The 27,177-nt window shown below is 38.2% G+C and overlaps 1 protein-coding gene across 1 annotated transcript; it reads left to right on the plus strand.

The window, feature by feature from the left end:
- Nucleotides 1-350: 350 nt before the first annotated feature.
- SUGT1 (SGT1 homolog, MIS12 kinetochore complex assembly cochaperone) lies at nt 351-27,177 on the plus strand. The gene is made up of 13 exons (XM_040584001.1): nt 351-501; nt 581-626; nt 4,259-4,349; nt 5,062-5,131; nt 5,485-5,555; nt 10,318-10,371; nt 12,130-12,146; nt 13,147-13,181; nt 13,800-13,896; nt 14,961-15,068; nt 24,894-24,984; nt 25,830-26,011; nt 26,644-27,177. Exons 1-13 carry the CDS (start codon nt 473-475, stop codon nt 26,743-26,745), a joined length of 993 nt encoding a protein of 330 aa, XP_040439935.1. The 5' UTR covers nt 351-472; the 3' UTR covers nt 26,746-27,177.

Consider the following 27,177-nt stretch of genomic DNA (forward strand, 5'->3'; position numbering starts at 1 on the left):
GGAAATGAAAACCGCTCTCGTCCCGTGTCCCGTGGGCTCCAGCCTACCAGCCGGGTGTATCCAAGGGCCAGCTTATCTTAGTACGACAAAGCGGGAATCTGGAGTAAATCATGAAGCGAGGCCCCGCATGCGGTGCTGGAGCACGCTCCCTGCCCCTCCCCGTGCCCGCGCGGGAAGCCCCCCGCACCGGCACGGCGCCACTTCCCCCTCGGCGGCGGCGCGGCCGGAAGAGGCGGTCGGGAAGGGCCTACGGGCCGCTCTGCGGCCGCCGGTCCTCCAGCTCTATGGTAGAGGAGGTGGCGCGCCCGCCGCGGTAGCCAGGGCCGCCCCGCCTCGCCCGGAGAGGCGCGGGAGGAGCTTGCGGGCCGGTCGGCTCCTCCGCATCCCGTCGGCCCTTGCGCGGCTGCGGCCTTGGGGTTCGTTGCGCGGGTGCCTCAGCGGCTCCAGAAGTTTCCTGGGGACGGCGGGAGGCATGGCGGCGGCGGGAGCGGCCCCTCCACGGTGAGCCCCCCCTCCCTGCCCTGCGCCCCTTCCGCCCGCCCCCGCCTCGCCCTCTTACGCCGTTGTGTTTCCTTGACAGGCTCTCCGACGGGGACATCGACCGGGACCCGCAGGCAGCAGCGCAGGTGAGGGCCGGGCGCGGGGCGGCGGCGGGCCTCGCCCCTCGGGCGGTTGAAGCTCGCCGGCCTGCCGAGTCCGGGGCGCTGGGGGGAGCGGGGCGCGCAGCGTGCAGTGCCCAGCCGAGCCGTGCCGCTCTCGGGGGCGAGGGGAGCAGCTGCCCTCGCTGCGAGCGAGGCCTTGCAGAGTTTTCCCTCTGTCACGTGAGGTCCGGCTGCAGAGGAGTTCAGCGCGGTTCTGTTGGCGTACTTGTGCTACCTGTGCTGCTAAGAAGGAAAACAAAACAAAACAAACCACCAAACACCAAACCAAAACCCCATCGGCTTTGTCTTTTATGTAGGTAGATGATGGTTCAAATAACTAAGTTGTGCTTAAAAAAAACCCAAGCTTGTTGAAGAAATGTACTCAAATCTTTATTAGTTTTTATTCTGCCCTGATCTATTTTTTTATTCTTTTGATATTTTGTGGGGCCCAGAACTGATTTGCATTTCATCTAAATGCAAAAAATAAATATTTTATAGTGAGAGTGATCATCCACTGGGTCAACCTCCCCATGGACGTTGTAGGATCCTCATCAATGGAGGTTTTCAGGACATGACTGGACAGGGTGTTAGATAATTTCATCGGGGCTCCCTTTGCCACAAAAAGTTGGATGTGATGATCTTTTGGTGTCCCTTCCAACCTGGCCTGTTCTATGAGTCTATGGTTTTACCCATTAACACGTGTTTATCTGCTTTCAAAGGTTATTTTTACTTAAAACAGATGGTTAATGAGAAGATAGAACTGGAGGGAGGACAAGTATTTCTATTTAACATTACTTGCATAGGAAGAGGATGTAAATGGTTGGTTCTGCTTCAATAGGGTAGGTGGCAAAAGCATGAAATGGAACTGAATTATCCTTCCATAAAGAAAATGGTGAAGCTAAATCTTACAGTTCTTTGGGGTTTAGGCTGTAGCTTGTAAAACTTTTTCAGAAGCTAAATGACATCTAAAAAGCTGTTTGGAATAACCAAATACTTTTGGCATAGTACAACTAATGTAAGATATTAAAAAAAAAAAAAGTAGTTTCACCTTGAGGGGGGAACCACCAACAAACAAACCAGAAAAACCCAATGCCAAAAGGTCTTTGGAAGTATTAAAGAACGCTGCCAGTATATGCATATTTTTTTTCTGGAATAAAATAGTTGCTTTGCTTTTCTGTTTTATATTTCAGTTCTTTGTACATTCAGGGCTTCAAAACGGTGTGTAACACATTCTATAGGTGTTAGTATCTGATACAGTGATCGTGGTGTCATTGTTGCAGCCTTTTTTAAAGTACTTGATTGAATAGGCAGATTGTACTTGATAATCTCTGAACTGGTAAGTCCATAGTTCAGTGTAGCATTTAGCTGCCTTGGAGACTTGGAACTGCAGGTAGTATACTATGTTTGCATGTTCTTACGTGTTGCCTTTATAACTCACATGCTCAATATTTCTAATCTGGGACATGATAGTACATAAATTGTGCTGTGTAATGCTTCCACACCTGACTAGACTTCTGCCCAGTTGGCTTGGCACTTACATGCTGTGTCCTCAGGACTTTCGATTTCTTTAACTCCTGGAGGGCATGCTTCAGCTTTCTGCACCTGGATCTGATACAACCGAAAGATCATCATCTATCTTTAAATACTGTCTGCACAATTAAGTTGTGAACTCTTTTAATTACTTTTACGTTATTTTAAGTTGGAAAAGTAGGTTACTGTGTGGAGACCAAAAGCACCTTTATTACATACAAACTCTTATTAGCACAGAGGGTCCTGAAACTTCCCAATGGATTTAGAAATAGATTTGCAAGTTGGTGGCATGGTAAGGGCCTGCAGGGTTAAAATATGTAGAAAACACATACCTGAGTGTTTGTGAGGACAAAGTCTAAGCTTGTTCCAAGTAAACTGTTGCTGATGTCCGTAATCTGGAGTTCTTGGTGTTAGTTGAGTATTACTTGGCTATCTTCTCAAATATCTGTGTTAAAGGAGTAGCTTTATTCATGTGTGTGTGGCTGGATAAGATGTGATGACTTACTGATCAAAAAACCAAGAGATGAGTTTCACACTATTGAAAATGTTTGGGTTTGGTTTTCCTTGCTTTCCTGGGGTGAGGACTAGTTCTGTAGGAGAATCCATTCACATGTTGTGTGCTTGTTCTAACTGGTGCTTCTGTCATCAGCGTAAATCAGAGGAAAGAATGTTTGGAGTGAGAGGTGATCTGTTAGAGAAGTGACTCTGGTTGTGAAGTGCCTGCAAGTTCAACGTCAGACCCCACTTGGTTTTGAGGGTCAAAAACTGAACTTCACCTTTCAGCATAATATGAACCAATTTTAATATGTGCGTTGCTTCAGTGTCCCTCACATGTGGAATACCTATAGCCATGAGTATTTCCCTAATGACAACTGCTTTTGAATGACCTTAAATCTTAGGAGGGCATCGGTACAATTAGATCAAGTTACAGTTGTCTTGCCTGCTGCTTTCTTCAGAGACCCCCAAGGTTTTAGATTTATATGCTGTACCTATATATGGATTTGCATATCTTACACTGGTTAAGAACTGACGCTGCTGCTAAGAGAAACGGTTGTGGACACTTAACTCCTATTTAGCATAAACATTTTGTGTGACATCTGCGAAACAGAACAAGACACTGATCTAAATTAAAACTAAGGCAAGTCCTTCAGCTCTTCTTTTTTCTCTGGCTTGGTGGGACAGAGTTTTGGCAGCTGTGCTCTGCTACTATTTATGCAGGTTTAAAGCCTGTATCTTAGCTACATTCACGCTTGTTAGATTCTGAGTAGAAGTCAACTTGGCAAATGGAGTTACTGTACTGTAACAATGCACTGTAGTGGCTTTGGAAGACTTACTGTCTTCTAGCAAAGAGAAGAATTTCTCGTATTAGTAAGAGAATTGGAGATGCTCTTTCCAGGTATATGCATCAAGTCATTGTGATTTTATTCTGTTGTGTGAAAGTCATAAATTTTTCTTGTAGAGAGCATAATATAATTATTTCAATCTGTATACCAAATGATTCCCCTAATAAGGGACTACTTTATGCTTATGCCCATTGTACAACAATTATTTTATGGAGCACAGGGCTCACAGGAGTCTTTTTATTCTGCTTTTGTGCTCAGCATAAATTGGAACGTCTTACGCTCAATAATGTCATGTAACGTGGTATTTCATCATGTGTTACAATGCTTTGAGCACGTTATCCCCATGGAAGTGTTTTGACATACTACATGTTGACTTCCAAATTCCTAATGCTGCAGTGCTTCCTCAAATCCAGCAGACCTGTGTACAAATAACACTGAAAATTGTAGGAAGGTCTTTGGAATTTAGAAGATCATCTATGCAGTGGAGTTCATGTTTAAAGTATTTGAAAGTCATGTTTCTTCTCAGTAAGAAACAAACTCCTTGAATCTGATATAATTGGCAAGTTCCTTGCACTTCAAGCTCTGATGTTTAAGCTTTGTGGATGAGAACAGAGCAACAGGTAAACAGTCATGCCAGTTAGTATATTTTCTTCTGAAATGTCTCTTAATCAACAATTTGGTATTGTGTTTTTGTGGGGACTTCCAAGGTGCCATTTCATGGGGTTTTCTTGTGTATCTTTACAGGAACTGACGACGGCTTTGGAAAAGAATCCAAATGATGCTGAATGTTATTGTCAACGAGCTTATGCTCATATCCTTCTACAGAAATATGCTGGTAACGTCTTCAGACAACACTGAGAATCCTCTTAACAAGGATGTTAATGCATATGTGTTATAACATGTTCTTTGCAGAAGATGTCTTCAATCTGACGCCAAATATAGTAATAAGAGAAAGTGTTATCTGTATGCTTCTTTTGCAGTTAGTGCATAATTTTATGGTTTTCTTTGTCTTTGATCTTTTTTTGGTTTTGTTGTTTCTGCAAAACTTCCAATGAATTGGGTATTCTGCAGTCCCAGCTTTCCATTTGATTTTAGCCTAGGATTATCTTGGCAGCTTTTTTTAAGTAGAATTCTTAGGCAGATTTGAAGCCTTGTGTTGTAAGCATCTTCCATCCTTAAGTTTTTGGTTGAGACAATCCTGACATGATAGGAGTGTGATAACTGAATAATGCCTGGGAAAAAGATTAACTGAATAACTTAAGATTTGGTCTATTTTTTTCCTTCCAGTAAAAACCAAACAGACTCATGCTTCAGATCTAGGTGGAGGATCTGACTAAATGAAAGTCATGCTACATCTTAACATAGAGCTCTGCAGCTGAATGAAGGATTCATCCATAGCAGTTGTGGCTAGATTTAATTCAAATGATGTGATCTGTGTGCAAGCTAAGAAGGCTAACATAACCTTAAAAAATTTTCACTACTGAAAGACTCACAGTTCACTGCTTTTTATAACATTATGTTCCTCACGTTTATACTGACTTCCACAGATGCTGTTGCAGATGCAAAGAAGTCCCTAGAACTGAACCCAAATAATGCTGTAGCGCTCCTTAGAAAAGGGTATGTATCATATATTGTACTTTGAGAATATTGTGATAATCTGTAGGGCAATACTAGTATTTGGATTATGGCTCTGTACAAGCTTTCTGCAACACCATGAATGAATAAATTTAGTGCAATGCTGCTTGTAACCCATCCATAATAAAACTGTGGTTATAAGAAGCAATTTGGTTTAGAGTTGTTATCTTAAACATCCTAGCCATTTCAAAGACACACCTCATAAGTGATTTAAATTCTTCCATATGTAATTTTAACCAATACAGTATGTTGTGATATAAGAATGTTGTGATCTTCAGAATGTGGATTAGACTGGGAAGTAACTGCTGTTTCCTTTTTTTCTTTGTTCATGTCAGGTTAGGTGAATATCATATCAAAAACTATGCATCTGCCATAGAGTCTTTCAGAGAGGGACAGAGGCTGGACAGTAAGTATTACAATTTCTTGTGAGCATGGTGCTCCTTTGCTAATGAGAAAAATCTTCTTTTTAATGTGTTAGCTGAAAGTGAAGACCAGGGTTTTTTATTTATTTTTTTAAAGGCTAATTAACTAGGTACCTGACTTCATATGCCTGGATTTTGGAAGGTTTGTGCAGTCGTTGCATAGAAGTGTAAAACTGCTTAAAAATGTGTATCAAACTTCTTAGCAAAGTAGGATATGAATCCTTTTTTTTTTTCTTTGTAAAATTGGGAGTGTTTTCCTACTTCCCTGGAGGTCCTACAAATAAATGGTGGCAATGGTGTGGCATATGAAGTGTTGTAGAAAAGTTTCTGAACAGGACAGGCTCCTTATACGTAGCTGGAATTTCTTGAATGGTTTGATAGGTCAGCCTTTAGAAAGGACATGCAACTTACTGGGTATTCAAACCATCAAAATGAATGATTGCCTCACATTACATACCACTTAATTACAGAAGCATATTTATATCTCTTTTTTTAACCTTAAAGCATTGGCTTCCTGGCTGGACTTGAGCACTTCTTAGTTTGAGGAGAATTGGAGCTTTTTCAAAACCTGACTTTATTCTAGAAGCAGGAAAGGAGTAGTTTAATACAGAAAGCTTTGGTAGAAGACGTGGGGAAGCATAAAACAAAGCAGTTGCAAGATGGTTGTGACTCCTTTCTCTTCCCTCCTATCCCCCATTTTAAATAAAACCCTCTCCTTATTACGTTCCCTTCCTTCCCAGCAGCAGAAGAAAATGGTAGGAAAAGCACCTTGAAAAGGTTACACAGAGCAAAGCATACTAATATGATAAGCATTGTCATGGTCTCAGATCTTTCTACTATGTTGTCTTATCTGTAACAGTGGCTGGGATCTGAAGGTTTAACAAAACTTGGATTACTTCGCCTTTCCCAAATAAGTGATCTGATTCTCTGATCTAAAACTGGAGTTTCATGGGAGTGTAAGCTAGCTTGTTCTTGCTGCCAAGCGATCATACTTCCTCCTACTCTTGTGCTTGCTTAGCCTCTTCTTTCAATGCAGTAAATCTGCAGAAAGTTATGATTTTTTTTAAAGTGTTTTTCCCCTGGATTAGTGCTCAGTGAAGGGTCTGAGTGCTGAAGCCAGCAGTGCTAGCAGTGGTGGAAGGGGGATGCGGTGGAAATGCAGCAACTGTTGCCGGCTTTGGCTGTTCTGGAATAGGAGTTAAAATAGAAGAAATATCCTAAAGTTCTTTCAGTTGTGGTGGTTTGGATAATTAGGTAGTCTCCAGTGGTTTGTGCACTAGAAAGACAAGTGTATCTTTGCAGTCTAACCAAGTTCTCTATTTAGTATCTTACCTTGAAAGGAAGTGATTCCTTCTGGTGGCTTCTGTAGCTTTCCTTACAGCTCTTCATACATCTCCAAACTCATCGCTCCTGAATTTAATTGAATGATTAATCTATATTTATTCATGTTCTTGCCCCACACCAAGCAACCACTATCAATTTAAGGCTTTTCACATGCATGGATTTTGTCACCTTTATAGTTTGTCAGTTGCAGCTGTTCAAAATACAGATGATACACAAAATCTCCTCAGGCCAGAACATCACTTCTGGGTTGGTGGGGTTTTTTTCATTCTGTTTAATCTCACATTCTACTTATGTTGTAGGGTGCAACAGCACAACAAGCTGCAGATATCTTTTTGGATAAGTCAGTGAATACCAGGATCCCCTTAGCTAATTCAGTATTCCTGAAATACAACACAACGTTTTCCTGTGTTGATTGCTTGACTTCTACCTGTTGGAATTTAATATGCCATTTTTTTGCTGCTTACCCAAGTTGAAGAGTTTCTGAAGTGTCCTGGTCCTTCCTGATTACTCTCTCACCTGAAGATAGCTTCTGCTCTGCTTCCTGTATCTTGTTACAAAATTCTGTGACCCGCTGTGAGATGAGTCCCCTGAAGGCCTTTATTAAAATACAGATTTTTAGTTGATGCTTTTCCATATATTACCTAATTTGCTGGCAAGTTTATATCAGTAACAGAATTTTCTGTTCTGTGGAGTGTTTGATGGATCCCAGGTGAAAACAACTGTGAGCATAAGCATTTTGGCAAAACAGTTAACTTCCAGTTAAACGCAGCTAGTGCAGAATGAACAAAGCTTAGAGAGAATAATTGCCACATACTGCTAAGCAAGTGGTAAAGAGACAAGACACTAGCTGTTGTTGCTTCAGAGAGAATTGCTGTGGTGGGGAATTCTTTGCTGGCAAGGCTGGTTTCTTTGCCACACAAGGGGCAGAAGTACACCAGTACACATTTCTGTTCCTTGCTGATGTAAGGGCTCTTTTAAATCTTAACCTGGAATGCTAACAATGATGAGCTTGCTACTTGTGCTCGTTACTGGTAGGACTGACAGGCCCAGGATACCACAGCAAGCTTCCCATTACCCACCTACAGGGATATCTAAATAGGACTTGACATGATGAATTGTTGAATGAGCAATGTTTCTTTATTTTCTAAAATAACGTTAGGAGTAAGATTCCTTTCACTCAACTGTGAGACTAGACATGTGTGGATTTTCTGAGTTTATTAATTTGCCTTAGATTGAAGCAGCATTGTGATCTGTTGCTCTTCACTGTTTTATGTGGGTTTAGGACAATTACACTCAAATTTTTTTGTTTTTTTCTGTGACCACCTAATGAATTTATGAAAGGTGGAATGTGTCAACTTTTTAAACATCTTAGTAGGTACTTTGCTTGTATTCTAAGAATTAGTTTTTCAGCAAGTGGCAACCCAGTTAAGTTTTCTGAATGAGAAAGTTATTAATAGCAGTTGTTAGCAAGTTCCTTGGGAGGATAATGCAATTATAGAGCACACACACGAAAAAAAGTCCTTTGTCTCAAGTTATCAAAAGTGCAGGGATACAGGGAAAGAGGCAGTGGTTGGTTAGGGGGACCTTCTAGAAAAATAGGGAAGATAACACCTGACCTGTCTTTTAAAGTTTGTGTTGCATAGTGGTCCTGTCATAGGCTGTAGTTGAAAAGAGAATTGCTTGTCTGCTGCTGAAAGTCAGAGGCTAGATAAGTAAAGAGGTGATTCAGTTTCTCTTTTCTTAAACCCCTGAACCTACTTCATTTAATTTCACTTTTGATAAATAAATTTTGTTCCTAGCTGCAAAACTTGAAAGTCTTTTTAGGGTATGGGTGCTAAGTTTTAAAGTTACAGGTTAATTTAGGTTGCAGTGAAGCTCTGGAGCTCGTTTAATTCCATGCCCTGGCCAAAAGCAGTATTAACTTTGAACTTTCATGTGTTTGCTCGGGTCCTTCTACTGTTGACTTCCAAGTATCTCTAAGACTTTAAGATTCTACAGCCTCTTTGGGCAACCTGCTCCAGTGTTTGACCACCCTTTTAGTAAAGGACTTTCTTGCCTGATCAGAACTTTACTGCATCTTGGATCCTTTGCCTTGCTTCCTTTCCTCATGTACTTCTGAGGACAATTTGCGGTCAGTCATTTTAATCCCTTAAGTATGCATTAGGTAATCGAAGACAGCCCCTTAGATCGTCTAGCAGAATCCTCTGAAAATGTGTATCTTCTTTCTAGGGTTTGATGGGAATATAGAAAAGATGGCAGCAGTCAGTGACTGATTGTATTGTAATATCAAGACAGCCATATTATTATTTGCATTTTTATCTCTTCCTAACAACAACTGAGATATTACTAAATGTTGTGTAGTTTAAAATTTATATAACTTTTAAGATGACTGGTGGGGCTAGCAGAAGAACAGGTACGAGGAAGTGGATTGAGCAGTGGGGAAGCAATTTCAAGACTGAAGGTGCACCTTAATATTTATGTACATTTTATATTTGAAGTGGTTGAGATACGTACTTTGCATAACCGCAGTGGAGTCACATTTGGTGTTACATGTGTGTCTGCTGGGAACTCTTCTGTCAGGCCTCTTCAAGCCTTCTGCTGGGTAGCTGGCTGCATGAACTCCCTCAGTGTGAATACTCTCTATTGCAAAAAGATAAAAAGTTAAGGGGTTTTTAGTAGTTGATCGGTAACGTTGCCACTTCATTGCTTTCCTGACTGTGAAAGATATTTCTGGGAATTTTATTGAAATAAGGTGATTCCTCTGGTTTTACACTGCTACCTTTGAGCTATTTTCCAGTGAATTAATTTCTGGGAAGCAAGCTCCCCAGATAGAATATCAAAGTCTTTACTAAACTTTTCTGTGATTTGGATTCATAGGATGGAATTGGCACCTGTGTGTTTCTGACATCCCTGAAACTTCAGGTGTGTTTGTAAAGTTTGTGTGAAACCACCAGGAGAAAATGCTTGATATTTGTGAAAACGAAGTGCAGCTTTGGGTTGTCCTTGGAACAGACAGTCTCTTCTGATATTTCTCTGGAGAGGAAGTCTGTGACTGTTCGAAAAAATAATTTTAAGAATAATGGGAAAATGTGTAAAACTATACTTGCTTTTTGAACAGTTATATAGGGGTTGACCAGACTGGAAAGCAATAGCGTATTTGGGTCAGTTCAGGTAAAATCTGGTGTCCTACAAATTAATTCGAAGTTAATTAAGTATAATAGAGTTAAATAGTAGCATTGTATAAAAATACTTAAAGCTTAACTGGAATGACAGAGGTTACAAGAAGATAATAGGAAATAATACCTTTTTTAGTAAATTGATGCAAGTTTGGGATAGATTAGTTCTTCACAATATGTGTAGTGCTTGAAGAGTTTTAATGTTACTGTGTTTGATCTCTTCTAGATGTAGATGATACCTTTACTATTTGGATTAAAAGATGTGAAGAAACACTAAACGGTAAGAAAAAACCACATTTACTTGATAAGGAATTTGATATACCCAGTGCTTTGAAGCTGTGTCATGTTTTTCAAAGATTTACAGCTTGCCTCTTACTTAGGAAAAACTGATTAAAAAAAAAAACAATTCTTTTGTTCTATCTCTTGTTTCTCTCACAGTACACATCCTGAACACTTCTATACTTCAGATTGAGGAACATTAATATTAGGGTTTTAATGTAATAATTGGCTGTGACAGGGGAGTGTCTATTTAAAGTTCAGACAATTCATAATTAATTTTAAGTTGTTTTCATACACAACTTCTAATGAATTTCAGCTATGGAAACTTGTCAATTTTAAGCTTTTTTTCTATGTCTACTTCTGCTTGCTTTATAAAAACAACATCAAAAGAAGTCTTTAAGTCTTACAGAATATAATGTTGGGAAGAGGTGGAAACGGGGATTTTACTCTTGAGTCCCTGTGGAGAGTACTTTAGGTGCTAATTGCTGCTTTGGTGTCTTACCCACGTTAGTCAGTGAGTGGGACTTTCATTCCCTTCTGTACCTTCCTACAGACGTGACAACTACCTCGTCCACAGTGCTTAATCTGGATGTGGTTTTTGATGAGATATAACAGAATAACTGATGTAGTTTTTTCCTCAACAATGACTGTTCCTCCTCTTTGTGGTGCACACTGGAGAATGGGGCAGTAAGACAAGTTTGGATCAACATGCTGAATAAAAACCAGATAGAGGAGAACACTTTTGTGTTGTGTAGGAATGAACAAATTTCTGCTTTGTGATACGTATTTGCCAGGTTTATTTTTATTTGTAGAAATTGGATAAGTGATTGGCATGCGTGATCTTATTTGCATAGAGTGATCTTGGGTGACAACTTTCTCTGCCCTCTCAAGGAAAGAGGTTGTAATACACATTTTTCTCTGATGTAATAATTACTTTTTGCGGTGTTTTGTCTGGTTCAACTCACTTGTCCTGTTTTATCCTGAATATTCATCCCTGTCTTTTCTTTTTTGAGCCATTTTCTTGATGCTTATGATACACTAGCAAAAAAACCCCAATGAAACTACTCTGATTTCTTCATTACAACTTAATATTCTTGTTTGTTAATCTTTCTCTCTTTTTAGTAGTATGTGTTATAAAGAAGCAGGCAAAGTTTAATTCTTTTCAAACATCTTTAATCTGAAATAGTTTAGGGAAAATATTTAAAGAGATACTGAGCTATAGTTTAGTACATTTAGTACATTTAGTAGTTTAGTACATTTACAAATATTACAGTACATTTAAGATCATATGAATGAATTTCTCTGCCAGCTTTCCATCTCATGCCCCAACTGGGTTTGCCTTGTCTGAGATACAGATTTGATGAGAACTTTGTGCTATTCCTATGGATGGATGATAAACCTAGTACAGACTTTTGGGAATTAATTTTTTTAAAACTTTTGTTTACCATGATGTTGCTTTAAATTAAAAAAGTCTATGTAGTTTTCTGATAAGCAAGTGAAAGTAATGGAAAGTTTGTTCCTTCTGTTAATCAGAACTTGCTTTACATTACAGTTCTTTTGCACAAGTTGCTGATTGAAGTCTAATGAAAGAGTGTCATAAAAGCAAAATACTAGGGATAGAACTGGCATGTTATTAACAATGCTCCTGTTGAGACTGGAATAAATGCAGAATGTTTGCAGTAAAGAAGGGTCAAGTGGGTATGTGCCTTTTAAGTTCAATATGTCTTTTTCTGAAACAGCAACTTTTTTCTTTCTGCAGCATCACAGACAGAAATGGTAAGACGTTTTCCTTAGTATGTTTACTGTCTTGATTTCTTTGTTATGCTGGGCTTCAGTGGCTTCTTAGGACTTTCAGGCTTTAAAAATAAACTTTTCTATTGCATGCAATTCTGAAGGATTTAACTTTTCTTCTAAACGTGTTCTTTTATTTGAGACCAAGGCTGAAAAATTTAAACCCTGAAAACTCTTGGGAATGGCATACAAATCTGGCAATTCTTGTGCACTCACTGAAGTAAATTTTAACTTTCCAACTTGCAAGTTGTTGCCTGATTTACAAATTAACCAGCTTATGTTGTCAATGCTAACTTGCTTGTGACTGTTTGAAAGTAACTTTCTTTTTCCCCCAGTAGCTTGCAAGTGATTTGTGCAAACTTTTTCTGCTGTAACTTGTTCAGCTTTGTTTGCTTTATTTATTGGAAGCCTTCAGAAGAAGTGTTGAAATTTACACTCATACCCCTTTTTCTATGTTGAGACAAAAAAATGGGAATTTGCATTGGATATTCTGCTTCTTCTTTCACAGGACTTCCTTTTTTTGCATTTTAGGAATAGGGTGGAGGAGGAAGGTGCACAGCAGACATGGTGGATGTATATAAAGACAAATCTTATGCTTAAAAAGTTACACCTTGAGTTCTTAGATATATTTCAAGTTTCCTTCCTGACTTTTTAGATCAGCAACATAGCCACTGTGTTTTTCAGGTATATTTCTTATCCAGGAAGAAAATGAACTAAAGCTGAACTTAATGCTATTTATAAAATGTCTGGCCAATAAATTCCAAGTTACAGACTGGCATATTTAGTGTAAATTAAAACTTTTTTAATCTGGCATAAATGGCTAAGATGATGATGAAAAGCTTCACCTGTAAGCTAATGCTCATACATAAAATCAAGAAAAGGGGAACAATCAGTATGAAAATGATATGTCTTTGAAAAGTATTTCATGGTATGTTTTCACTTACACTGATGTAATTTTTTTTCCAATGGAATGTGCTTCAACTAGAATACACAGCAGCAACCTCTGCCACCAAAGATCAAGTAAGTTTGCTTTAGCTTTACTGTGAGAATTAAAACCATTGACATAACTTTTCTTTGACTTGGGGATTGGAGAAGCAATATAACGACTGTAGGAATTCTTTCTGGGTGCCTTCAAAAACATGGCAGTTTAAGCAAAGTGTTTCTTAGTGTCACTGCTTTTGTTCAGGCTGAATTGTACTTCTAGGAGATTGTGTTTCACTGGGAGAATGGGGAAATGGTGTAAGCGTTCTGACTTCAGCTTAATTCAAAGACTGAATTTCAGCAAATTCAAAGACTAGGCCCCATTGTGCCTAGTGTAGGTAACGTTTCTGAGGTATTTTTAAGATGCTGAACTAAAAAACTAAAAAGAAGGCAAACAGTATTATGAATTGGTTAAGAAAGTGACCTAAATTTTGTATGCTTCTTGATTAATAAAAGGTTCTTTTTTTCTTTAACTATGTATCTTGTCAATTATGCAACTGTTCTTCTAGAGGAAGGGGAGGAAGTCTAATTTTGTATATCTTTTCTCCCCATTAAACTACACAACGTAGCGTTCCAGCTTTTAGTATTCTTCTGTATATATCTTTGCAGTTAGTTTTTCCTCTCTTGACCCTCTTTTTTTTTCTTTTTTTTTTAAAGATATGACTGGTACCAAACAGAATCTCAAGTAATTGTGACTATAATGATCAAGAATGCGCAGAAGGATGATGTCAGTGTGCAGTTCTTGGAGAAAGAGGTGATTTGTGTTGCTTATTGATATGCATCCCTAGATTCCCTAAGATGTAGTAATTAAAACAGTAAATGTTATCTGCTGCAGTAGCATGAAAAGAATGGTACAGGTGGTCTTCTTTCTGAGCTTTTTTTTTTAATGTACAGTTATGCTGTACATGTGTGTATGCCCAAGCAAGTGAATTGGGATTTGTGGCCACAGCAGTGTCCATAGGATTTATACACAGCGGTATGCTGTGCATGCGGCAATGCAAACATCTGGTTTTCAGCTGCCTGTGTGTTTGGAGGGCTGGGGGAAAAATGATCTGGATTTCAAATATTTCAGTATGCATGCATCTGGAGTAGGAATGGACAGAGACAATGGAATGGACAGACCTATTTCTAAAAATAGGTGTGAATGAGTAATATCTTGCTTTAGTACAATTATAGAAAAAGAATGAATGTGGGTAGGTGGGTTTCTCTGGCTTTTGGCATCACTGAAATTGCTCATGGTGGCAAAGTGTGTATTTCAAGGAAGTGTAGTAATCTCTTTATTGTAATACCTTATGTGGTACCTGATGTTCATGTTTAATACAGCTGAGAATATTGTAGAGTTAAGTTCTTATTCTCAACTAAGCTGATACTTCACAAACTACCAGAACTACTTGGTGGTTACTGTCTCCTTTCAATTGTTAAAACTGTGTGAGTGCTTCCCACATAGTTTGCATGTATTAGAAGGGAAGTTGCATATTGTTTTCATGTTCCATTATTAACGTGTTGATGCTTTATTTGCCATATAATTCTTTCCCCAAAGAACGCAGATAAAGCTGACAAGATAATAGGCTTTTTGAGTAGTTGCTGGCTAAGAATTGAAATCTCTTGTTCATTTTCTAGTATATTTTAGAGACACCTTGTTCAGTAATGCAGTAATGTAACGGTATAATCTGAAATTCTGATGCCTGATGCTTTAAGTGCCCCAGTGAAGGGTCATTAAATTAATCACTTAATCTTGGTGCCAAATGACAGTCCTTTACTTGGAAATGCAAAACTGCTCTCAAAGATGACCAGTGGTGTGTTTTCAACTGTTAACAGATGAATGCATCGGTGAGACTTCCATCAGGTGAAGACTACAACTTAAAGCTTGTTCTTCTTCATTCTATAGTGCCAGAGCAAAGTACATTTAAAGTGCTTTCAACAAAGGTAAGCGTCTTAAAAGTATAAATTATTTCTTTTGACTATTGCTGATGTTGAAAACATTTCTGCTTTATTGTCTTGTCTCTCTGCAACTGTCATAGTGTCTTGCTTTTCCTATAAAAATGCTTTTTCTTCAAGGTGCCTTTCAGCCAGTGGGGAGGCTTTCTAAACTTGTGCAAGTATCAGAAATACTAATATGATAGTGCTTATTGAAGTGCAAATGACAGTTATGTTGAGGGTGCTTTCAGTTGTTGCTGTGGAAAGAAGACACTGGTCTTCACTCTTAAAATTCAGGTATTAAGAAAGTATGAACACCTTTCTAATAAGCTTTTAGGAGCCAATATTGCCTTATGAGGTGTTTTTATCTGTTTGTGCCCAAGAAATGTAAGTCAAGACTTTGAAGATTTCAGTGTTGAAATAATACTTTACCCTTTCATGACCTCTTGCTGGTAAAGGTTAGCCATATGGTTAACTGCTCTTGGCTTTTCAAGAGAGTGTATTCTATGCTGTTCCTGGAAATTGTACTTGCTTGAAGATACTTGAGAATCACGTAGCGTAAGAGAGAATGCTTTTGTTTCAGCATTTTGTTTCTCCTTTATTACAGGTATAGAAAAATGAGAAACTGTCTGTGGTCTGACATAGCATGTATTGTTGATACAACACACAGACAGACATATACTGTGTCCATAGAGCCTGGCCTGAATCTCTGAAACAGGAATGTGTTGTTGATTCTTTCCTTGTATTTCAGCAGTGGTTCTGCAGAGCTTTTGGAAATTCCTTTGCGTTCTTATGTTCCGTTTTACCTGTTCCCTTCTCAGAAAGGTACCTGTAATAGTTCTTGCAACATTTCAGGGAAGAGGGACTTTGAGATGACATGAGAGGATTGCCATAGAAAGTTGGTCTTGTTTTTCCACTCCTTGCACTAAGGAAGCTGAGCAGGTTATGTGGTTGAATCATGTGAACTCTTATGCTGTGGGAGATAAGCAGAGTGCTCAAAGTATGTAGAGAATCTGTTAGTCCATTAGCATTTGTATAAATTTGAGTGGAATGGGCATGGATCTTGTCAAGAGGAGTAACAGTGAGGTCCTGTTTGCTTTATGTTCCTATCTAGCTTGTGTTATACTTCTCATTTGTTGAAGTTCACCATTACTTCTATGAAGCATCTGCATGCTACTGAGCACTGTTGAAATGAACTTGACTTTGTCTTTCTATGCTACTATCTCTATCCTTCATTAATCTCTGAAATAATCTCTAGTAGTCTAGAACCTGGTTTGGATTGAGGTCCCCAAAGTGGTGTGAAAGCTTTAGTTATGTTCAGGTAGTGTCCAGATCGTATATATTTTGTATTTATTTTCACATGTTACTCTTCCTATATAATTGCAAGAGAATATTTTTGAGATGAAATGGTATAATAGAGAACATAAGTGTTCTAACAGCAGAAGTCAGTGCTTCAACATGTTCTTTTTGCAGAAAAGAATAGTGTTAAGGACATTTGTGAAGGCGTAGTGAAGAAATATAATTTAAGTGATGCCCGAGCTAATTCTGGTTCTGACCAGTAGATGGAGTCTGGCTGAAGAAGAAAATTTAAAAGCAGGTGTATGTTAAGCATGCGAAGACTTCTTCAAAGGCTTAGATTATTTTACTTTGAAAAACAGTAAGCACTTTAAGGTCATGATGCAGCCTTAGTGTTTGGATACTAGAAATGCTGATTTCATAAGTTTCATGTATGTACTTTGTTCTTAGGAGCGGTGTGGAAAATGCGCATTTACTACTTCGAATAAACTATCCTGGAACTTCTCAAACCCTCTACAAATTATTTTCTACCACTTACATGAAGTCCTTTTGTAAGGACTCAGAAGGAAAGACATAATCTCATTATCTTCCCAATTGCATGAAATCTTCACTACACACTCCTAAAGAAATTGTGTTTTCATGGGTTAGGAACAGATCTGTTCTTGTGGATTAATAATTTCAGCTAAGAGTAGCTTCAGGTGTTCACATTGCTATGTTTGTATTGCTGCTTTGAATGCATGAGCTGCGTTGCCATTAGCATCATGTAGACTCTTTGCTGTCTGTCTAGTGAAGACTGGTCTTTCTTTTCCAATTATGTGAGGAAATAGATGAGGAGACACAGTAGAGTGTATGGGCAGGTCATGTGGTGGATAGTTCGGGTTTCCCATGAACTTCATAAAACTAACAAATGTAAAGGATAAGGGATGAAACAACAGAACTGGCAGACAGTAGAAGAATCCCACGTGGTTTTGTAACTAAGAGAAGCTGGAGAGGGATTTCTCAATACTGCTTGAAATTCAAATTCACTTGACAAGTGCAAAGGAATAAAGGTACAGATATGAACTCAGGAGGAGAAAATGGCCTTAACTGAATTTGCAGAATTACAGATTCTAAAATAACTGCAAAAAGCAGACAGACTCTGGGATTGGTTCTTTCAGGGATGTTAACAGTGGTGAAAAATGCAATTGATACCTCAAGAATTGTTTCTTTCCTAGCGGTGAAACAGAAATTACACCTTTCAATAAATCCATGATACAGAGTCTCTGTTTAGAAAAGAACAGAAGTGGCAGTGGTATAGAGGTAGCATAGGTAAATGTTTGGAGGTATTTGAATGGTTTCTGTATGGGCAGAAGCAAATCGGTGTTCATGATCTGCAGACTTTTGACTTCAAGCTGTGAGCTAGAAGAAGTCCAGTTTTGGGATAAAATTGTCATTTCTTTATGGATCCTAGTATTGTATGTTCTCTAACTGTCAACAGTTTTACAGACGATACTGACTGCCTTTAGTAGGGGCTGTATGTACTAGTGCCATGCTTGGAGCCGTTTTTTTACCTAATTCAAAAGTTTATTTGCTGTTTAATAGATATCATTACTTGCAGATTCAGCTTTCAGTTGATTATGGTTCCTGTTCACAATTTAGTTGTGAGTTACTTAGAATTACCTGATGTTGTTTGCCATATAATTCTGAGATCGAGGGCCTCAACCAGCGTTCATGTGAGAGGATACTGAATACAACTGTATTGAGTCCTTGTCTTGAGGGAATTGGTATATATGCATAGCGCTCTCTTGTACGTGAACAGCATGGTTGATCGTAACTAGATAACTAGATCACCTGATGTTATTGATTATACTCCTCGTCTGTCAAAGGTATCTGACAGTAGTAATCTAATCGAGAAAAAATAGCGGCAGCTCCAAAAAGCACTGTATAAATTCGAGAGTTGTGTCTTACAAATGGAAGGCGATCTGATCTTTGTGTGTAGCATCACTTTGTACGCAACAGGTAGGATTTTGTGTGTTTTGTTGGTCATCCTCAGGTGTCCGGTGGGGTGGAAGAAAAACTGTGCCAAGCTGAAAACTGCATGTTGCATTCAGCATTTAAGAGGAAGAAGGTACCCTTTAGTGGTGCGACTTGGTTTTTTACTTCTTTCCAGGAGAGGGAGCCAAAATGTAAAGGCTGGACCGAGTTTGCTCTTTAGAAGTCGCCAGCATGCAGTTACCCAGTAGCACAGTGTGCACAATATCATTGTACTCCCTTCGTAAAAGGAAAAAGGTATGAAAACTTCAAATGAGTGGCTCAATATGTTTAAGATAAAACTAGCTGATCTGTTTCTGTCCAGAAAATATGGCAGGAAAGTAGAATACACAAACAGTGTAAGCATTTCTAATGTTCTGAAGCAGTTCTTCAGGCACAGTTAGCCTCACTTTCCTCTCCCTTTTCTGTTCAGTGTACCAGTTAGTGTATTGGGGATTCCAGGGGAATGTTCTGCCACGCTACTGCCACAAGTTGGAAACTTGTGCAACATGAGCAATTTCTCTGGGTCTTCTGTTGTGGTTTAGGTGATGCTCAGGGTTTTCTTCTTGTTAGACCACAAGAGGAGAGTGAGGATGAGTATGTGCATTTAGCATGTGTGCTTATGAACTTGAAAGAAACTTGAACTAGTGCTTCCTCTTTTTATTCCCCTCTTCTCTTGCATCTACAAATAGTCTGGAGACAATTACTGTAAGTTTTTAGTTTTTAGTGGTTTGGGCTTTTTGCAGGCAATGATTTGCAGCAATTTAGAGCCATTTGAAAAAGTAGTTTCTTTACCACAGAACTGTCCTTTAATTAGAGATCAAAGTTTTGCTGCAAACAGGGGAGGTGTTAGGAATCCTCAGCCTCTTGTACAGTTGACATTTGTTACTTAATAGAGATGTCTGAGGTAGAAGCATGCTCTCAGCAGCTTCTGGCCAAGAATACGGTAGTGTGCATCAGTGGAATGTTTGTTTTTTCTCTCAAACCAACATTTAGCCTTGCAAACTCTGAAATACTCTGTACCAGAAAAGCACATCAGTGCCTGTTGCTAAATGTAAAAGAAAAGTCAAAGAGTGAAACTGTTTCACACGCACTTGGACTGTCCTCAGTGTCTCTTTTCAGAGGCAAATATACACAAATAGTTAAACAGAGGAACAGATTTAACTGAAGTCAGTTCTTACTGTATCCTTAAAAGATACTTTCTCACTTTGGATATTTTCATTATGTTGCTTGCAGGTACTTGAATGCAGACTTCCCTGCTGTCATGTTTTCTTATTTTCTTTGTGAGACTTTCATGCAGATTCATATCTCCCATATATATTCTTGAGCATTTTCTGTAAATTATAAAAAGATATTTAAGATAAGAGTTGGATACTTTCTGAAAAGGGCTAGTCGGAGCAATTTCCTGACTAGACCATAAAGAAACCTTCCCAGTGATTGGCATGATATTTACTTAGCTCAAAATAAGTTTAGGGTTTTTTTTTCTTTATGAATGCAGATGGGTGTGGGACAGATTTAAACTTGGTAATACTCTGAGAACAGTATTTTAAACAAGCATGTAAGTCAGTACCCGTGCTTTATATTAATACGTAAAGGAAAACTATGCATAAGGGGTTTTGTTTTGTCTGTCTTGAGACAAGATGGACTTAAGAACTGTTGGAATAGTGATGGTTTGCTATAGGATAGGAGGATGCAGTGACAGAGAGCTTTAGGATACCTAAATGATCTGTATTGCTAGCTCCTTCTTTAAAATTCAGAATTTTAACAAGTGGTTGCTATGTAATGTCCGTGAGGTGGAAACCTGGACATTATTGGACTCAGTTCTCCATAGTATCTATTTGGCAAAGAAACTGAAAGGTGCACACTAGATCCCTTCTGTTGCAACATATTTGCTACAGAATAAATCTCTTAATTATCGTTTGTGATAACTTTAAACAAAATATACTGAGATGAAAATAACTCTACAGACTTACGGGCCAAAGATCTTGGAATTCAGAATATAAGCAATGTATAAAAGGTCTTTGAATAACTGTGATACCAAAACTGTGTGTGATATGATCTTAGAGGTAAGTTTGAGTAGGCTATATATTTTTAGAAGATAGTGCTATTTTGTGCTAAGGATAAATGTGGGTAACAAAATGCACAAGATGAATACAAAATGACAACTCTATAATAAACAAAATTTACAACATAGACAAGTCAGTCAGTAGTTCAGGAAATAAATAGTTGATTGGAAACCCTGAATTCTTGGGTTTGTGTGTTTGATACATCAGAACATCAGAAAGGTATTTAAAAGGGTATTTTTTGATGTATCTTAAAATTAACAGCTGAACTACTGCTTAAGCTCTGCCAGTTCTGATTTCCTTCATCCATCTGATCAGAGCTTGACACAGATTTGCCTGTGGTAAGTGAACTTTCCTAAGCATGGACTGTAAAATATAAAATGCAGTAGAAATTAGAGAAAAATTCTTGTAACTTGTCAGTGTACACCAGAATCTTCTTTTAGGGAGGTAGTTCTTTCCCTTTTAATGTTTCTCAGTTAAGCTGGCAATGTTTGTCCCAGAACGTAAGTTAAAGTGACATCTAGTTCATTAGAGGTTTGGGCTTTTTAACAGTAAGCTTCAGCCTAGAAAATTGATGTTAGCTAACTAGTGTTGTGTTTATCTGTAGATAAGGGGAGAAATTCTTTCTTAAAACTAGATTAAAAGCTCTCTTATGCCAGTCATCTTAAAGTAAGGGGGTTTTGTGTTCTTATGCTACCAATGAAATAGTTTAGAATAGGTTCTGAGAGTAATTCTGGCATCTTTTGTGATTGCTAGCTTTTGGATTAAGCTGCAAACAAACTTGTCTCAATCTCTCGTAGGTTTTAAAAAGTCGATTACTTCTAAAACTAGAAAATTTGGTGATTAGAAACTTGCCTGTATCCTTCCACTGCAGCTAGGGTTTCTTCTAGACGTTGAATCCTCCCTTTGACCCTCTTCTCAGAAGGGTGGATTTCCCTTGAGAGTATTTCACAAAAGCAGTGGATGATTTGCTCTGTCAAAATTCCATGTTTCTTTCCCTTTTTGCTTTGCTCACTTGGAGCCCAAAGTATCAGGAACTTAAAAATTTCAAGAGAAAGTGGACTATTTCTGTGCAAGAACTTTTCATGGATTTGAAGTATTGTGTCTAGATTTGGGCTCCCCAATGGAAGAAAGGCGCTGATGTAGTAGAGCAAGTTGTAGTGGAGGGCTACCAAGATTGTCTGGTGGCTGCACATCAGCTTCAAGGACAGGCCGAGGAATTAGGCTTGTCCTTGAGTGGCATGTGAAACATTTAATTTGCAATTAAATTTCCCAGTCTTTTATTCTTAGGTTGTCACAAGGCACACAAGCATATGTTTTATGAAATATAAATGTTAAATCAAAGTAGTTGGCAAAGTGTTGATGTATTTCTCTTGCCTGAGTACGGGAATTTTTTTTCAAAGGAGAGGAAGAATCTAACAGTACTTGTTAGATGACACGAATGTCCGTACTGGTATGTTAGTTTTCTGTGTGACAGATACTAGTATCTGCTTTAAAATGTTCATTAAAATGCATTTATTGCCGTTTGTGCATATAATTGGAACACCAAGTTGTTTCCCTGTAGATCAAATAAAGCTCTCAAGTTGGAGAAATATGCGCCTTCACAAGCAGAATTTTATAGCTTTATATTTTTAGAAAGTGTGGTTATATAATGGTGTGAAGCTAATGATTTTTCTAGTTTTGCTCATGCCTGTCACTTTGCCTAATGAGTAACTTCAGTGGAAGTGGATGGAGTAGATGGGGTAGAGGTTTAATCATGTCATAAATACGTTCTGGCTCATTCTTCAGCTGTGTGTACTTCTGGCTTGGCAGGGTTTAGATTTAAGAAATCTGCATGTTACACTGGGAATTGAGTTTGTAGTATTTCCTTTTCCTTAGGGTTGTTTATTATGTAGTACTGGCTTAGGGACAGTTTCATAGAGGAAAGTATAAGAACTAGCAGATGAAGAAAAGGAGAGGAAGATTACTGGAGCAGTAAAAGCAAAGATCTGTCTTTTTTTCCCCTTCTTTTTATGCATGGGCAGAGTACTCTGATGAATAACCGAAGGTCTTTATAAGGGCTCTTTGAGGAGGATTGTATTCTGAGAAGAAAAAAGTTAATGTTTAGTAGCTCACACCAAGCATTATATTGCATTAGAGGTCATTCTTGGTGTAGATGAAATAGTCTGTATTTGAGATACTGAAAGATATTGGTGGAAAGCCTGAAGTATAAGGGTAAGAGAAGACAGTGAAGGAATAAATGGAAGAGAAAATGAAGAAGTGTAGGCTTGAGCAGTCTTAGTATCAGGCATTTATTGTTGGTTGTGTTGTTTTGGGTTTTTTTATAGAACATATGGGGGATACGCTAATAAGCAGAGTATAAAATCTTAAAATTAAGGCCTCTTCAACTTAAATGTGCAACCGAATTGATAATACAGTTTCCTCCGGTTGTGAAGTTAGATAGGAAGCAGAGGAGAGACAAGTTGTTTTAAATTAATACTCACGTTTCACTTGTAATTAATTAATGCCTTTGTAAGTGGCTAATTAACTTAAACGTTTGACTCATGAGATCCAAATCCATTGGGGGAAAAAAACCCCTCACACTGCTAGTTCTGGCACTTGTGGAACTACTTGCCTGTCTTACGTAGATGTACAAACATTTTTTGCTTTCTCAAGCTAGTTGCAATGCATTAGATTTATGAGCGTGGATGTTAAAAAACAAACTTTAAGATTGTAGTTTCCAAAGTGTTTTTATAAGAGTCCAGTGGAGGAAGCTTTGCTGACTTCTTTCATTTTACTGAAGACTAATTATTGGTACAGTCTGAATGCTGCTTCTGCATAGTTTTAACAGAAATCTCTGTGTCCTTACAGATTGTAGTATTAAACTCTGGAATACAGGCTGCCTTTAGGGACAGTAGGTTGAGCAACTGGAGTAATACAGTATTTTAATGTTATATGATTAGTTTTGGTTCTGTGACTGATACTGACACTATTTTAAAACCTGATACTCCTGATTTGTGACTTGTCAAGTTGCTAAAAACATTGGAAATCAAACAGACGTGGGGAGTGAGAAGTTAAGGACATGCGGGTATTGGACTTACAAACTTACTGGAACTCCCCTGCCTTGAAGGGCATTCCGCACCTCATGTCTTAAACTTTCTTGTTCTCCGTGCAAGTTAGTGGTGGAAAATAAGTATTTAAACTTGACTAGGGAAATGGTAGCTTCCCGGGTGGAGGGGGGGGGGGGGGCGTAGGGGTTAGGGGGGAAGCAGCAGTCAGCATTGAATACGGTGAGTCTTAAAATGAAGCATGATTGCAAACATGGAAGCTTTAAACTTAAATAAGATAATTCCTTCGTTTTTATAAGGTGTCTCAGTCTTGTTGCTTACCAGTGACTCATTTGAAGAATGGATTCAATAAAGCTCAGATCTCCGATCAACATGATGCTAGGCAAGGAGCTTGCTGTTAGGATCTCTAGGGTTAGCTTTCACAGTGGTGCCTTTGTTTTTGGGTCTGCAGGGATCCCCAGGTTATAGTGGCTTTCAGTGGAACTAAGAACTCTTCTGCTGAGCTGTTCACAAATAAGAAACTGCTGAAGTTTAACAAGTACTGATTTCAGTTAATTAATACATCATCTAAATTTTGTGATGTTTTCTTAAGTGAGTTTGTCATTTGGAGTGACCTTAGACAGTCCTTGTTTTGCAACTTTGTAACCCTGTAACCAAAGGATAAGGTTAATTATGAAAAAACATTTCAATATGGTTGTCTAAAGAGATATGTGTAGTTGCGAATAGGGCATGACATACTTCACTTAATTTTGTTTTTCCTGTGATAATTGCAACCATATCCATTTTTAATTGCCAGTTTTGTCAATGAATACTAGACAGTTTTCTCCATAGCAGTGTTTGTTCATTGAACCAAATGAATACAGCTTCTGAAATTCTCAAATGGGAAGATCTGCATAGTCCCTGCATGTTACCCTGGTTTGTGTACTACAGATCAAATATGATTTTTTTTTTTGTTGGATGAAGTGTAAATTTAAAGTTGGATTTTTTTTTTAGTCCTTCAAAAGTGCTATTTAATTATTTGAGCTGACTGGCAAGTAAGGGATGCTTGGAAGGTAATACCTCGGTGCCCGGCAATGTAGAAATATTGGGACTAATTGTTTCTTTTGGGATGCTATAATTTACAAAATAATCAAGTAACAATAAGCAAAAGAATGTTAAGTGGTAGTAAACAAAAGGGGAGAAGTCTGATACAGGAGCTGTGCAGCCACAGAAGAGCTTAATTGACATATGACTTGAAGTCACGTAACTTCATCTCGTAAGGTAGGTCAATTTTGCTGAAATATAGGCTTCATATTAAAGACCGTGTTTCTTAAAACAAATGTGTGTATTTTATTGCTACAGGATCCAACTACTTTGAAACTATTTGGCAGAACTGTTTGCCATCTGGATTAATTTGTTCTTTGTCCTGTGTTTTGTAGGTTGAGATAAAAATGAAGAAGCCAGAGGCTGTAAGATGGGAGAAGCTGGAGGGCCAGGGAGATTCTCCTAAGTTAAAGCAATTTACACCAGGTTTGTTTTCTAAACTATTGAGTATTAAATGGTTTATTTGTATTAAGTCACTTGCCCTTATTAATAATAATTTTTGTGTTAAATTGTTAATAAAATCACAGCTTTATATTTACAATGAAAAGCCTAATAGTCTTGTTTTTATTGCTGAGAATTGACAGAAAAAGTCTGCAGGGCATTACTAAAACTTAGATATTAAATTTAGTCATAACTTCCATAAATCTGATGGATTGTTAAAGATACATGCTTTTCATTCATTCCTCTGGGCTTATCTGCTTGGCTGTGTGTATTGGTCGCAGTTCTATAGTTCTGTGCATTTACACCTCTGTTGTTGCTTAAGTAATGAGCTATTATTTGCGTAAATATTCCATCTCTCTTGGAAAACAATACTGTCAAAGTTTTTCAAGACAGTTTACCAGTCTGTTTTTGAGAGAGTTTGAATTTCCTGATTAATTGATTTCAGGTATTTTTTTGAAATTTAGCTCATATTTTCTTATGGCTCTAGGCTACTGGGTATTTTTTTCTTACTATCAGCCAATATCTCCCGCCTCATTTCGACTTTAATTATCTGTGTTGCTGTTGTCCAACTTTCTTTTTCTGTTGGATAGCTAAATTATGTAACTCTGTTTACTTAAAAGTAAACTTTTGCAACCACTGAATGTAGTCTCTAGCATTTCTTAGTTTCCTTTATTTTTGTTACTGCAGTGCTTATGTCAGGAGGAATCCATTTGCATTTTCGGATTCGTGTTCCATTCTAAACTCTGATTCATTGGGTACATATGTGTCTGTGTGTTCTCTGCTGCTCTAAAATCATGAGAAAATGCTTAGTTAACACTTTCTGTTTTCAGATACCCAGCACTTATATCCATCATCCTCTCACTATACAAGGAACTGGGACAAACTGGTAGTTGAAATCAAAGAAGAGGAGAAGAATGAGAAGTTAGAAGGAGATGCTGCTTTAAATAAACTCTTCCAGCAGATTTATTCAGATGGTACAGATGAAGTGAAACGTGCTATGAACAAATCATTTGTAAGTTTTTGTTCTTTTTTTCTGAAGTGTGTAAATTTTGCACGCTGACACAATTTAGTAAACTGTGCATCACTCGGGAAGCCTCTAGCTACCAAAAGTTTAGGCCTGTAACAAATGGCAGTGGTTCTGTTGGAAATACTGGTGTAACAAGTCTCACTGAAAGCTACAGTGCTGTACACTAATGAATGTCCAGGGTTGTGCTTTGTCACTGGTCTCTGTCTCAATCAGTGTTATCAAAGGAATACAGGTTTTGGCTCATATAGAGCTTGAAGACTTGGGTCTTTCACATGGGTGAAAGGATCAAATTCCTCTTAATTGTTTGTATCTAGTTCCTTTTATTTGTAGTCCTCATAGGCAAGAATATGACTGACCCTTCAAACGCTTCTTCTTAATGAAGTAACATCTCATTGTGTCCAGTACTGATAAAAATACTGTTGGGCTGAAAATTCCAGAATGAGGGCTTTGTCAGATTTTAGTCTATATGTACACAGAATTCCTGTCTGCAATTGCTACTACATGGAGCTTAAATCCTTAGTGTTTATTCAGAATTTGTTAATCTGCTGTAAGAAATGTGGCTTTTATATTACTAGAATTCCACTAGCACACTAAACAAGCTTTCTCTCATATTGCAGATGGAGTCTGGAGGCACAGTTCTGAGCACCAACTGGTCTGATGTTGGTAAAAGGAAGGTAGAGGTCAATCCTCCTGATGACGTGGAATGGAAAAAATTCTAATCCTGTTTTTAATCTTTTACCAACTATACGTTGCTATTATCATGTACTGACCACAGTGTACGGACATAGCATTCTTGGATTCAAAGCACTGAATGTTCCCTTGGAAACAGGAATTGTCTTTACATTTTGTGTGCTTTAGAAATTCCTCCATCTGCAGATGTTAAAGGTATACTCAAGAGCAGAACCCTATTTTCATTATCTCTGTCTAATTTTTGGAAACTGAGTCAATCATTCTAAATTTTCTGCCACCTTTATCAGTTCTGCCCTTTGGGGTAGGGTGATCTCTAATGGCTGGTCAGGATTATTGCCTTACGCCCGATATTTCTGTTCAATAACTTATTAGATCTTGGCAACTTTGGATAAAAACACTTTTCAACAACAGTGTTAAAATTGTTTGCTCTTTAACTCTGCTAAATAAAACTGTAAATATAA

The sequence above is a fragment of the Falco naumanni genome, chromosome 2 (genome assembly GCF_017639655.2).
Source record: "Falco naumanni isolate bFalNau1 chromosome 2, bFalNau1.pat, whole genome shotgun sequence".
Lineage (NCBI taxonomy): Eukaryota > Metazoa > Chordata > Aves > Falconiformes > Falconidae > Falco > Falco naumanni.